Source organism: Patiria miniata, unplaced genomic scaffold, assembly GCF_015706575.1.
Source record: "Patiria miniata isolate m_02_andy unplaced genomic scaffold, ASM1570657v1 HiC_scaffold_29, whole genome shotgun sequence".
NCBI classification, from domain to species: domain Eukaryota; kingdom Metazoa; phylum Echinodermata; class Asteroidea; order Valvatida; family Asterinidae; genus Patiria; species Patiria miniata.
This window is the reverse complement of record NW_024037068.1, coordinates 24,331,018-24,345,559: the sequence shown is the minus strand read 5'-3', so window position 1 is coordinate 24,345,559 and position 14,542 is coordinate 24,331,018. Positions and strand designations below refer to the sequence as shown.

General features: G+C 41.8%; 2 protein-coding genes across 4 annotated transcripts; one reads left to right on the top strand and one right to left on the bottom strand.

The window, feature by feature from the left end:
* The first annotated feature begins 250 nt into the window (after window positions 1-250).
* LOC119736264 (sulfotransferase 1C2-like) lies at window positions 251-7,388 on the top strand. Its single transcript, XM_038210306.1, has 7 exons — window positions 251-289; window positions 1,767-1,916; window positions 2,541-2,677; window positions 3,842-4,076; window positions 5,180-5,274; window positions 6,464-6,728; window positions 7,263-7,388. Exons 1-7 carry the CDS (start codon window positions 262-264, stop codon window positions 7,367-7,369), a joined length of 1,017 nt encoding a protein of 338 aa, XP_038066234.1. The 5' UTR covers window positions 251-261; the 3' UTR covers window positions 7,370-7,388.
* Window positions 7,389-8,669: 1,281 nt separating this feature from the next.
* Window positions 8,670-14,262, bottom strand: LOC119736265 (sulfotransferase 1C2-like). Of its 3 annotated transcripts, none has more exons than XM_038210307.1 (8): window positions 14,086-14,262; window positions 13,724-13,783; window positions 13,151-13,312; window positions 12,280-12,416; window positions 10,841-11,075; window positions 10,151-10,245; window positions 9,258-9,435; window positions 8,670-8,789 (listed from the first exon to the last, which is right to left on the bottom strand). In XM_038210307.1, exons 2-8 carry the CDS (start codon window positions 13,749-13,751, stop codon window positions 8,683-8,685), a joined length of 942 nt encoding a protein of 313 aa, XP_038066235.1. In that variant the 5' UTR covers window positions 13,752-13,783; window positions 14,086-14,262; the 3' UTR covers window positions 8,670-8,682. The 3 variants fall into 3 exon arrangements, with proteins under 3 accessions (XP_038066235.1, XP_038066236.1, XP_038066237.1); XM_038210308.1 differs by having other exon boundaries at window positions 14,113-14,262; XM_038210309.1 differs by having other exon boundaries at window positions 14,134-14,262.
* Window positions 14,263-14,542: the final 280 nt, after the last annotated feature.

Sequence of the window (14,542 nt, the reverse complement as noted above, 5' to 3'; positions counted from 1 at the left end):
ATGGACTTTTAAAAGGTAGTTTAAAGAAGTGCACTTTTCAATCATATCAACCAAAAAGGGTGTCAAGTATTGTTCGTAAATTAAAGAAGAGTAGAAAGTTGCACAAACTGTGTTCCTAAGAAAACGTCACTTCATGAACCCATTAAACCCGGGCGAACAGATCATTTAGTAAAACGTGCATCACCCTGGCAAGTGCAGTGAACTCATCAACATGCCGTGTGTTTTCATTTCTGCACAGGTTCTCAGTGTTCTGACGTAGTCATGGACAAGTTGATACCAGATGAAGTGTGTAAGTTGTATTATAACTCCAACCACTATGACAAAAATATAACGCCATGATTACTAGATACATTGACGTTGAGATGTTTACTCGAATAGACTCGAGTAAGAACGTGATCCAACTCGGTTTTGAACGCTACTCGAGTATCTGCAGCAGAATGACCCAACTTGACTCGAGTAAATGACCATAAGAACATCGATTCGACTAGAGTTACTGCCTTAGTTGGAAAGACTCGATTTGACTACTATAAGAGCGACGTTCTAGTTACTCGCGAAAAAGGGGGTCGACTCTACTTGCCTCGAGTCGAAAATTCAATGACTCGTTAAACGTAGCACACATAAGCTACAAAATTGTGGCCTGATCCCGCGACCTTCGACCTGATCCCGTGAGCTGAAACGTGTTTCTTCTTTAATTAAGATGCTTTCGGATAGAAACCTCAAACCTTTTTTACCCTTCCCCGAAAAGTACAGCTTTCGAAAATGGCTGCAAAAAGAAGAAACATCACTTATAATGAGCAGTTGGACATTTACTTCGGTTCAGTCTGGAAATTAAAGTTTGTAAAAAGTTGAATTCTGGCAATTTAAACGTGCGTCAAAACATAAGATATTATTATTTATATCAAGCTAATTCCAGTGAAAAAAATAATAAAAAAATCAGCGTATTACATGCTTTCGTAAAAAGTACCCGGATGACAGCAATATTGTCAGTAAAAGTACCCGGATTGCGGACAATATTACTCTTGATATTGCCCGGCGCACCCTCATCCATGCATTTTCGCTGGTTCCCGCACGATCAAGAGCGTCAACCAGTCAACAGATCGCAATTAAAGCGCAAGGTACCTTCGAACACGGACGCCCACAACAGTGCGCGTACACCTTGCGCGCAGCGCGCAGCAGGCAAGGTGTACGCGCACTGTTGTCAACAATCACAATGACAGCTTCAAATAGTTTGATGAAATTGGAGAAATGCAGACTGCAGTGTCTTGAAATGTATTTCTTGCGAATCAAGTCAGCGTGATATATATGATAAAAATATTGGGTTTTTTTTCGGCGGATACAAGAATATATATTGCACTCGCTATAACAATATTGCACTCGTCTTCGACTCGCGCACTAATGTCGTAGCCCGCGCAATATTCTTGTATTCACCTCAAAGCCATCCATTAGTATTTAATTGTTAAAGACTTTTTTTGCTCCCCAAAGTGGCACCATTTTACGCTGTCATTGATTGCTGGGGAAAAATGGTCCCTTCCAGGATCCACTGCGTGTGCTTTGGACTAGCTAGTGGCATATACTACAATATATCTCGTATTGAACCGCAACAATATTGCAGACCAGACAGTAATGCATGCCATAACATCGAGACAAAATGACGTCAGGCTTTGTTTACATGTACGCTTATACCTATGACAGGTAGGTGAAAACGAGCTCGCATAATGTAAACAAAGATGTCATTACGTCTCAGGTCTTCTATCTATTCCCTATAGACCAGAAACTGACGACGAAGCCCCTCCCGTTTGGCTACGTGGAGCATGAAGGCATCACACTTTACGAGGAAGGAGATGATGTGGTCAAGGCACTGAAGACATTTAAAGTCAGAGATGACGATAGCTGGATCGTGACCTATCCCAAAGCAGGTAGAGTACGAGAAGAGCACTATTCATGGAGCTTGCTAAGCACGTTAAAGGGCTCCCGCTGCCCGGAATGAGCCCAATTGGGCTATAAAACGCACTTTGAACGAATAATCAGAACGAACATCTAATAGTAGGATATAAACATCCACACGACTTTACTCAAAAAACTTGGCGTTTTCTTTTATTCTTGTGTTAGGCCAAAAAAGTCTTCAGTTTATGGTATGGAGCTCGCTTAAAAATGGTGCGGCGACGCCATTTGTTTTGTTTGTTTACTTTTTCCCCATCAAATGTCTGCTGCTGACTGCCAATGGTGCCCAACTAAATTTAGTGCAATATATATCGGAGCCCAGAGAGGCCACATAGTATAAGAGGCCGCTATAATTAGTATAAGTATTTATAACGCGTATTTTCTCTGGAATCTATTCAAGGGCAAACTTTTCGTTATGACCAGAGAAACTAGCCATCATTTCGAATGCTACAGCAGTGCGAGAGAGTAACTGGCCTATAATGGCAGACATGAGTACTTTATTCGGTTTGGATAAATTTGAGAGTTTACCCACTACAATAGCGCCCTCCCATTGTGTCCATCATCAAACAAAGTTACCAGGATCAAATGTATGTTTCCAGGAACAACTTGGGTGCAGGAGATCATGTCGTGCGTGATGCATGACGGGAACTTGGAGGAAGTCAACAAGCGACATACTGCGTCCCCGATGCCGTTCATAGAGTTTAATTTGCCAAAGACTATTCGGCAACTAAATAGGGTAAGCCCGATTAGTCATTTTTATCGGGGAAATCGTCTTCTTTTCCAGACAAATCGTGTCACTTTCGCCAAATATCACCATATTTTGGCACCGTTGCCAACAATTCCTTGACTGGTGTATTCTAGCTTCCCTTTCTTAAGTACTAGCCTTTTGCGGTCATTGTTTTGTCTTCAAAAGAATTCGTGACAAAAGTTAATTATTTTTGCATAATAATCACCGAGAATGCGACTTTCTCATAGATTTGTGCACAAGTAAAAGCAAATAAAATCTCTCCCATAACCACTGCGTTTCTAAATACTCTCCCATCCCCAGACTTTTTAATTATTATACTTTTCTCGATCCAATGAATCATGTTGAATACATTTTGGGGTACTGTGGTCCAATGGTTACGGTGTTCGACCCGTGTGCCGCGATACCTGGGAACATATGGTGCTTATGGTCTTGAGCAAGGCACTTTACCATTATTGTTTTGTCCTTCTGAAGGGACGTAAAGCCTAGGTCCCGTGTGTTGTGTAAAGCACGTTAAAGAACCCATTTACTTTTATCGCTAGGAGAAGGGGTTTGCCACAGTGTTTCTGGCAGTGGCAGCAATATGCGCCGCAGCACCTTGTAACCCTTAAAGGTGTTACATAATGGGTCTCGTGTTTCTCATATTGAGGGCCTCCATGGAAAGCAGTGCCTTGCATTGATCGGAGTTTACCCTCATTAAAGATGTCGTAAAATAAAACTTTGGACAAGAAACTTCCCTCAAGAATTGGTAGTTTCCACATTACCCAGACTCTTGAAGTAATATCGATATTACTCCTTGATGACCAGTGTCTCCCTAATATCAAATAATTTACTCCTTCAACAACGTGTCTCCTATAAGGTGGTGTCCTTGTATGGGCGGGGGATCGACTCAGTGGATTTAACTTAAACAATCACTATGTTTATAGACCTTGATCATGCTGCCACCATTTGAGTCATGTTCCCTGTATCTAATATAGTACTGAATGATAAGGGGGTTTGGTGCAAAAAGGAACCAGACTATTTTTCCTTCCAGCATCGCCTTGGTTACGTTGATTTGAATGGGAAAAACTCAAGAGGGCCGCAACATGATAATGTTCTATAGTTGGTCCTTTGTGTGGTGACACCATTATGACTCTAATTGTTTCTTTTTGTTAGCTACCACTGACCTACCAGGTGGTTGAGCTGATTCAATCTCCCCGCGTCATCAAGTCCCATCTCCCCGGTCAGTTGCTGCCCCCTAACATCTGGGACAAGTCCAAGGTCGTCTACGTCATCCGTAACCCAAAAGACGTGATGGTGTCGTACTTCTACTTCCTCAAGCGAGTCAGTCCTACCGGCAGGAGCGGCCAGACATTCAGCGAGTATTTCGACGAAATGATGTCAGGAAAAAGTGAGGAACATTGTCTCCTCCAATCTCATCCTCATGGCTAGGCTTAGCACTTTATTTTCAACCCCACTTCCAATAGTTACCCCTTGGTGGGAAACTTGTATCCTGATAAGTGATGTTGTGTACTTCCAGTGTAGTATTCAAGTCAATCACAAGTCCCTGCAAGTTCATTGCAAGTTCATTGCAAGTTCATCACAAGTCCGTCTCAAGTCAAATAGCTAGCTATTCAATCAAATGAACTATTGCAAAAAACATTTCTCTTTGTCACATTGTTCAGCCCGTTACTTGGAACTGAACTCATGAAAGGACATGTGATTCAACTTGTAGCACTTGTGATAGGACTTGACTACACCACTGGTACCTGGCGATTCCTGTTACGGCTACTAAAAAAACCCCACAATCCTCCTTTTCCATTTTCCTTGTTATGTAACTTTCTGCATAAAAAGTCATCATGTTTTCAGATTTCACACCAAAACGGATAGATAACGCCCGTACCATAAACAGTCACCGCAGATAAACATAAACACTATTTTAAAACATGTGCACTGCAGACACCAGACCATTCCGTGAACTAATTTGCATGTGCAAGAGGCACAAGATCTTGCACACGGGTCTCCTCTAACAACGGCCCTGTACGTCTCATTTTCGTGCAAATGAGGGCGCTGCAACCACTTTGGTGCTACAAATAGATATGAATCCGAAGTTAATACTATAAATCTACATTAACGTAATTAGTTTACATTCAGAAATAGATTTACAATCATCAAGTTCAGACTGAGATATTATTGCTAAATTACTTAAATAAACGCATTGTGCCGTTGTTGATACCCAGGGAATGGCATTGAGAATGACAACGAAGTCAGCGCCTTCATTGCTCAGAAACATGTCTTATAATCCCAAATCATAAGATACAGGCCTACATATGGGTTCCAATTGTAGCCTATTTGTTTCCGTTTAGAACCACGAATCCCTGTTCCATCCGCAACCCACTACCATCTATAGCATTAGAGTAAACACATATGTAGATACTTATGTAATAATGAGTTCAGCTACTTCGTTCTGGACCTATAGATCTAGTAAAGACATGGTCTTTTTTATTCGCAAAGTTCTTTACGGTCCATGGTGGGATCACTACCTGTTCTTCTGGAAATTGAGACACCATCCAAACGTCCTCCTGCTGAGATTTGAAGACCTGAAAAGGGTAAGTGATCATTTTTGACAGGCAAGCATAATGCACTCGCACCTGTTTTTACAACTTTGACTCTGGGAGGTTACGCACTGAGCATACAGTGTTAAATACATCGGTGAGGGGCAAAACTAATTTACATCACCACGACGAAAATTCCATCAGTCTGAATGTGCAAGAAGGAGGTATATTTTGCGGACATCGTCAAACACAGGGCCATGGGCTACTACTACTCTCCCCCCCCCCCAAAAAAAGGGGGGGGGGGTAATTAGACGCAAGTTCAAGAGGAAGAAGTCTGTTGATGTTTCGCTCGAACTGTGATAAGGTACAAGGAGCAAAGCAGGAACCTGGCAAGAGTTCCACTGTAAGGCCGTACAAAGAAAGAACTCGATGATTACATCACCGCACTGACCATTTGAACACAAAAGGTATATGGGAGAGAGGAGGCAGCAAACATGTCATCGATCGCATACAAACAATAATCGTAGTCTTTTCCGTATTGAATGACTGTTAACAGTCACTTTCTTAGAATTAGAGAAATCAATGGAATTGGTTGTCAATTGTAGTCAATTGTATTGGCAATCTTTACTTTTTTCGATTCAATCAATCTACTAAATTGTTTCAATTGAGGTGATATTTTGTTTACTGTTCATATCCGGAAAATGGCGTCGTTGTGAACAGCGCTCAAGGCATACGCTCATCATAGAAATGGCATGTTAGCCGTGTCAGAACTTAGCTGCGGCTGCAAATGAAAACCTTTGGAAGCGACCAAATCAGTAGCGTATCCAGCTTGGATGTCGGGGGGGGGGGGGCAACCGGACATCCGCGCCGAAATGTACACATTTTTTCTCCGGAATTTTTGCCTCTGTACAGTCAAAAAGCGCGGGGGGGGGGGGGGCTGGTCCCCACCTTCCTAATAGGGGCGCTCTTCTAAACTGCCATTATTATCCAAACTGCAAAGTATATACCCATTTTCACGGCTCATTGTAATGGATTTTGAGCGGGCTTTGTTTTGGTGGATGGATGATAAAACTCTCTTAATACCATTTATTGAAGTAATTGCTGGGGGAGGGCAGAGTGCCCCTCTGCCTCCCCCCCCCCCCCCCCCCCGCTACGCCACTCAGCCACATCCACTTCCCAAGTGCATGTAGCCAAGTTGTTGAGACACGGCCTTTAGTTTCCATCTATATCCTCCTCGCTTCAGGATCTAAGGGGCAATGTTGAAAGGGTCAGCAAGTTCCTGGGCAAGGACCTGCCCGCCGAGACACTGGACGCCATCACCGACCACTGCACCTTCGCCAACATGAAGAAGAACCCCATGGCCAACCCGGACTCCATCTTAGCACCACCGGAACAGGCCGCCGACACCGCTCCGCGGGAAGGGTCCTTCATGGGAAAAGGTAGACATCCTCATCGGTTGAAGCAGGCCGCCGACACCGCCCCGCAGGAAGGGTCCTTCATGAGAAAAGGTAGACATCCTCATCGGTTGACGGAATCAAAATAATTAGAGCAGGTTTCTTTTCCCACTTGATTCCCAGGGATTTATTTGACTCATAGTGCATTTTGGTATGCTACAATATGTCTCAGCAGCTTTATTGTACAAGCATTACATTCACTATGAGGACTTCCGAACAAAAGATGTCCACATAAACCAGTTCCAAGATACGTTGTGTGGACTTGCCCACGTACGTCCACACAAGGTTTCCCTTTCTCTTGAAAACAGGTTTAGAGGCATTTTGGGGCTAGGTTTATCAGTGGCAAAATGAAGAGAAACACTAAAGAGATCATAGAAAAAAATGTGGTTGAAAAAAATGTCATAGTTTGAGTAAAAATGAGTTTTTTTCACTGACAAAGAATGTCCACATTAGGTATGTATAAAAACAAACGTGTGGAGGTGCGTGTGCTTTCGTTTAACAGAGTCGGCGTTATGTTAGCCTTTACACCAGTCATAGACAATTCAAGTCCTTGAGATTATTCGCTCGGTTGTGTTTGTCCTATTTCAGGCAAAGTTGGAGATTGGAAGTCTCACTTCACTGTGGCTCAGAACGAGGCTATGGACGCCCTCATTCGAGACAAGTGTTACGGGACCGGATTGACGTTCGACCAATAGCCATCCGCAAGTTGTGGAATGGAGAGCTTGTCCAGGCGATTCAGATACTATGTATCAGATACGTTTTTAAGACATAAACATTCTGATTACTATGCAAGCATCTTAATTACAAAGTTGTTGTAAATTTCATAGTAGAGGAGTTGATGTGTACCGTAGTGACGATAGAGGGCGCTACCGGTACGTCTCCTGTATAGTCATTTGCGATTGTATGCACCTACCGATTTAACGAAAGAGCCCTTGTTCAAAAGTAAAGATTGCAGCTTTATTGCAAACAGCTTTATTTCATACTTGTTGCAAATTTCATTGTAGAGGACTTTATGTGTACTGTAGTAACGATAGAGGGCGCTACGTCTCCTGTGTAGTTATTTGCTAATAATTGCTATTACCAGGAAATGCACCGATTTAACGAGATAATCGTCGCTCAAAGTGAAGATAGAACTGGTACAAAATACGCAGTGACATTTAATACGCCTGAATTGATATCATAGGCATAATGACCTTCAAACATTTGATACGAGGGGCTGGGTGCTGTCATCGGCGATTAAAACAGGAAAAGGTCCAAATGTCTTTTATTGGTTTAGGTATCAATGAGAGTCTCTGCATGGCAGTTATTTGAAGTGCGGTAATTTTTGACAAACTCGTGGGAGTCAATGGGCCATCTTTTCCAGCGAATGGGGCGCTTTAAACTTTTAATCACTGTAGCGCCCGAAACCACTGTGCCTTTTCAATGACGCCATTGTGGGTGATAATTAACAGACTAGAATAATCAAACTTGAGGATGCAAATTTGCAATCCGAACATTTTACCATCTGTTATATTTAGATTTAAGTAAAGATACTACAGTGCTTCAATAATTGAGATTTTTCTACGGCTTTTTTTTTTATCTTCATAGTTAAATTACAGCCAAAATTTAGCAACAACCTTCCTTTTCGAAGGCAAAACGCACTGTACGTTTACAGCATGTTCAAATAAAAGTACGCGGTAGGCCTACTTTGGTGAAACAGTTGTCTTTTTTTCGTTTACAATGTCAACATTTGGTAAATTTATTCATAACGTGAGATGAAGCTCAATGGTTGGGCAGTGACAAAGGTCAAGGATATCAACCGATTATTCCGTCGGAATTGTTCCCAATTGTTGGTCAGAATATATCCCAACCACAGCTATTCCAATTTAGTGGAAGGCAATTGATCCCAATGCAATATGAAATGTGTAACTTTCAAAGGAACGTAGCCATAAATAATTATCTGTTTCATCTCTTTACTGTTTCAATGCCTGATTGGCTAGCTCTAACAAAGTTGCTGCAATCTGATTGGTCAGTGATCGAAGGTGAGTCCGGTACCGTGCAGCTTCTCCTTAATGAGGGCGTCCATGGATTCATTCTGCGCCACAGTGAAGTGGGTCTTCCAATTCCCACTTTTACCTGAAATGGAAAAAGAAAATTACAAATGAAAAACAAAAATAAAAAAATAAACACAGTTTATTGTAATTCGGACGAATGGGAAGTTCTGATTAACGTTAATGTTCGAAGGGAGGTGGGTGCGTCCTTCCTGTCTAGCCTTGACTACTTCATTTTAAATTGGAATTTTTTTTAAGTAAACATTTTTTTTTCATCATGTGTACATTAATCGTCTAAATATACTATTTTTTAGATAAGATAAGATTTTACACTAATTTTAATTGAGATAAGGACATGTTGTTTGTGATTGATGTATTTATTTTTACTCGACTTGGAATTTATTAAGTGTCTTTAATGAGCTGTCCAACCATATGTAATTGCCTTTTTTTAAGGATAAATAAAGTATTTTGAATTGAATTGAATTGAATTGTGTGCCCGTCTGGTTCGCTTTTTTTAAGTGAGAAATAATCTTTAAAAAAACATCATATTTACCTTTCCGCATAAAGGAATAGCCTGGTCTCTCGTCGGATGCATATAAGTAGTCAGGGTTGGTCATGGGGTTGCTCTTCATGTTGTAGAATGAGCAGTGCTTCGTGATGTCATCCAGTGTCTTGGCAGACAGGGCTTTGCCCAGAAACCGACTGATTATCTCCACGTTTCGTCTCAGATCCTGGATTAAAAATGGACATTACACGTCCGTTGATCGGTCGCAATGTGGATGTCGAGTGGTGGTAGTCTAGCGAAGGGCTGGATCCTAGTCGAATCAGGAGGGAGGGTGCGTAGTTTTCAATCGACCTATCGCCGTATGCGAGTTAGCCACGCCCCTTAGACAACATATTGAGTTTTTGTACACTAAGTTTTGTTTGTCTCAGATTTTGCGCGTTCGGCGTCCACTCGTTTATCATGTAATTGGACAATTTTTCACAAACTGCGTTGATGCGATTCTAACGCGATTCTACCGCGATAGGTCAATATGAGAGGGAAGCATGGGCAGCGACCCCCGGGGAAGGGAGAAAGGTCCCTCTGTACTTTTCTGTTTTTTTTTTTTTTTGAGGGGACGCCAATGGTGAAGTCCCAGCAATATTTTCCCATGCCAATAGATTGTAACCCAATGTATCTTAACTGCAATGTATCTCCTATTTTTGGCTGCAAGGGTTATGGATAGGGTGAGGGGGTGGGGGGGGGGGGAGGTAGGGATGGACCCACTCCACAACCTCCCCGTAGATCCGCCACTTTTATACAAGCGCCGGACCTGAACGCATATCATTGGTGTTCGTTTATGTCTATATTTTAAAAAGGATGTCTACAGGGACATATACATTTTTTGCGTCTACCAACGAAGTACACGACAGTTGTTATTTCAACATATAAATGCAAACACTCACTCTTTTCAGATCTTCAAATCGTAGCACCATAACATTAGGTTCATGCCTCCTCTTCCAAAAGTACAAGTAGTGGTCCCACCAAGATCCGTAACTTGCTTAAAACAACCAAACAAGGCACACGATCTCAGTAAAGGTAATGGACCCGATTTGCAAACATTCACAAATGAATTTGTCAAAACATCATGAAATGAGATCAATCATCCTGTGAAATCATTGCGATGCAGCAGGCTGTCATTCTCGAGAAACGAGGCATGACTATCGTGGTGGTTTGGACCAACCCATCGCGCTGCCAACGGAAACCCATGCTATGTGCTGAGCAGAAAGAGGCACTTTGGCAAAACGTACCTCTAACAAGCAGAAAGTTCAGATTTACTGTATTGTTCCCTGAATCGTTAAAAATACCTTTTTTTTCTGACAAACACTTTTTTTTCAGCAAATGAGATCCATTACTTTTAAGGCGGATATATCTGTCAATTGGCGTGGTGGTAACTTCTTTACCTCCTAACATTGCGACCTGGGTTCAAATCCCACCGTGCCAATCTGGGATGAGTCTCTAAGTCATATCACCAACACTCCATTCAATTCTCATTTCCTTTCTTTCATTATAAATGGTTGCATCAAAACTTGTATAGGCATAAATAATAACCACCTGAAAGCATTAATTGATTTGTCAAATAATCGAGAGAATACCTTTCTTTGAGTTTCTGTACCCTAAATACTCCTCAAATGGCAGCCCTGCGCTCTTTAAATTCATCATGTTCTCGAAGTGGAAATAAGACACCATCAAGTCCTTTGGATTACGGATGACGTAGACGATCTTGGCTTTCTTGGTCCAGATTTGTGGAGGCAGGAGCTGGCCGGGGAGGTGGGACTTGATGACACGAGGGGAAGGCATCTCGTCCGCTATTCTGTGAGTTGAAGGGAGCTGTAGAGAATGAAATAATGGACATATGAATGTCTTTCTGGCAATGGGAGGCTTTTGAGACGTTGGTGACAGTGAACAGACCGGCCCTTTTCAATTGTTTACGTCCATGTTTAAAGATATAGTCCATCATTTGCAGCTATCCGAAAAGTAACTGGCGTAATTATTGTTGAAAAACATTCTTGAAAGATAGTAAGGGGACTAAACTCCCTGTGAAATTATTCTTTCTGGCAAGCTCTCATTTTGAAGAAATCAACACAAGAAAGCCTTTCCAACGGTGCTTCTTAAGACGCACAGTAAGAAATTTGAATAGGTAGTTCGTTTTGTTATTTGGCGAAGCGCGCGCAAGGATTGGCACGACGCACACGCGCGCGCGGTTGCCGTAATTCGTCAGATCCGTGCACGAATCGCGTAGCTGCAATCGGCTCAGTGAGGACGCTGAATTTAGGCCCCATTCAAAACATGATTCAGCAACTTTTGATTTGAAATCGAGATCCTAGAATGCTGGTTTTCCCGGAATATCCAGCTGAAGCTGAGCTGAAACTTCATCAGGTTAGTTGTACAGTACCCTTCTTTAGGTTTTGAGCACTTTTGTTGCTTCAAAGTAACAAAATGCACAAATTACAAATGATGGACTCTACCTTTAAGCTAAAGGACGCATGTTCAATATGACGCAAACAATGGAGAAAGGACTGGTATGTTTGCTGCCACCAACGTCTCAAAAGTCTCCAATTGCATAGGTTGTTGCAGCATGCATTCTTCGTAGATTAACTACTGTCAGTTAGTTTCAATTAGAACGTTGCACTAACTGCACATTCGTATGCAGAACACACTAATTTGAAGAAATGTGACCAGCATGTTGTCAAGAGAAACATAGATGGAAATTCGTGCTCGCGTCCTGCATTTTATAAACAATACATCAACGCATTAAAACAGTAACCAACAATCTCCTATTGCGGTGAAACGCACGCTCCTAAAATTGTGTTGGCATAAATACAATTCTACTATCATTTTGTAATTATGTTTAGAAGCTAAACATTGCGAATCCAATTCTTAAATATCAATGTTCTATTTTTAAACACTATCCATCAATACTCTAATCACGTTTTGTATTTAAACATGTTTACAAACTAAGTGCACGAAATGTGTGTTTAAACAAGTGTTCAATTGCTAAACACAGTTTTTGCAGGTACAATCATACACTTACGTTTTTGAGCCGCCTTACTTCCTCGGGGAAAGTCTGCTCAAAATATGGCACACGGAGCATAAAGTGGCTTTTGTTGACCTCTTCAAGGTTCCCATCATGCATCACGGCCGACATGATCTCCTGAAGCCAAGTTGTGCCTGTGAAAAGGAAAACAAAATCATGTCAATAGTTGCAGGTTAAGATACCTTTCTTTTGTCCCTTCCCTAGAATCATTTGATAGCCAGTGTTCCGTTATTTCTGCCTTTAATTGTACTGTTTTTAGCAGAATCTTGAAAAAGATACTAGCTGAGCTTTCAAAAAGTCATTTGAAATCGCTTGCTCAGCACGTAGCTCACAAAATATCCCTGCGCAGTCTAGTGGCTGCGAAGGGTTACGGTGTCCAAAGTATAACTCTCTTCATTTTATTATGTTCAATGAAACCCAACTTTTCAATGAAGAAACCGGAATTCATCTTTTCTTTCCCTGGCTCTTGGTGTTCTAAAGGAAGTCAATCGTCCCTTCACTCCGTTTTACAACTGTCGGACACATTTCATTGACCGTTTGCTTGCTTACCCGTGGTTGGCTAACTATTGAAGATGAACATTGCAAAAGAATATTCTTGTTTCCAATGATATCATTGGATTGCTGGAAGTACGAGATATTCGACAATCGCTGTGTACCAAAAATGCAACGTAAAACTGTTGGTATTATCTGTTAATTGCCAACCACGGCATAAAAGTTTGCCCTTATGGGCAGCCCTACAAAATGCCGCTCATGGTATACATATAAATATATGTCTACGCTACTTAAATATACGAAAAATATGTAGGCCTAATAGCTGCACCCTGCCCAAATAGCATGTCCGAAAAATGTGCAGCCATAGTGTTCTCACCTGCTTTTGGGTAGGTAACGATCCAACAGTCGTCGGCTCTGACCTCAAATGACCTCAGCTCGTCCATGATTTTGCAAATGTTTGAATTAAGCGGGACTCCTTCGTACTCGCCCAGCGTGTACGGTTTCTGAGCCGTGTACATTTCCCTCCTCATATCTCGAACTGCAAGCCAAAACAAACGTGCTAGACTTATTAAAAATACGTTCAAAAAGTAACAGGTCCGTCTTTGATTCGCAAGGATTAACAAGGAACATGCAGCACTCTTATTCTTCATGTAGCAAAAACACGGATGTGCATTCAAAATATATCAAAATCTTCTTACTTAGGCAACAGGCAGAACAAGTAAGTGAAGTATATCATTAACGATATTGTTTATAATAGGGTTTTTGACACATGTCAATGGGAAATTATTAAACATATGATTTCATTAATTATAACACGTATACGTGGAGTCTGGGGTAAATTATGAGACAGTAAATGGGCCAAGATTCTCAGGGTATTGACAATTGAGATACTGCTGACGAAACAAACTTTAATCGTCCGTTGATGTATACACAATTAAAGTGTACTTACAATCTTCGACGGTTAGGTACATGTCCATGGCGATGGAAGCGTATACGTCAGGTTAAAGACCTATGCATAGAGCAAGGTATATATGTACCATAGAAGAATATTATTCCTGTGGCAAAACATGAACATGATGAATACAACCCTCAACTCAACAATATGTATGCACATGTAAGCCTACATCATGCACATATTCGAATGTGCATGCAGTAACAAGGTACGTTCCGTGATAGCTTGTACACAGCAACACTGCCGGCGGTACAATGCTCGACCTTAATAAATATGTGACCTAATTGTGGTGTGCTCCGACATAATGTTAGAGTTGTCGGTTTGTACGGACATCTAGCTCTGGAGTTGCCATAATTTACTCTGAAAAAGTCTCTTGTCAGATTCACCCGCAATCTGGTGCCACGTACGGTCTCAGGTATTCCGAAAGGCAAGCATGAGCATCGGTCTTGCGCAGTGTGACGTTATCATGACTCCCATGAGCTGTGCCCATGCTGAGTTCCTGTGTTGCCATGTACACTACACGTAGGCGTGTTATTGTATACAAGATCAGAGCGAAACACAGACTTGGCCAGGTCTAATATCCTACTCTGTTTACGGACGCGATACGGCAAGGCTACACAGTGCGATCGTGCATGGTTCAAGGTCGAGTTCAGCGATTTGCTGGGTACTTATTCCTATTCCAGTATTCGACATACATTTAAACAGCTTCAATGCCTCTTGTGTTTGGTATTATTACGGAAGTGTATTTTAGGACATGACCAAAATTTCCGGCCCTCTATTTCGCCCGGGGCGGATTACTATTTCGCCCGGGCGGAT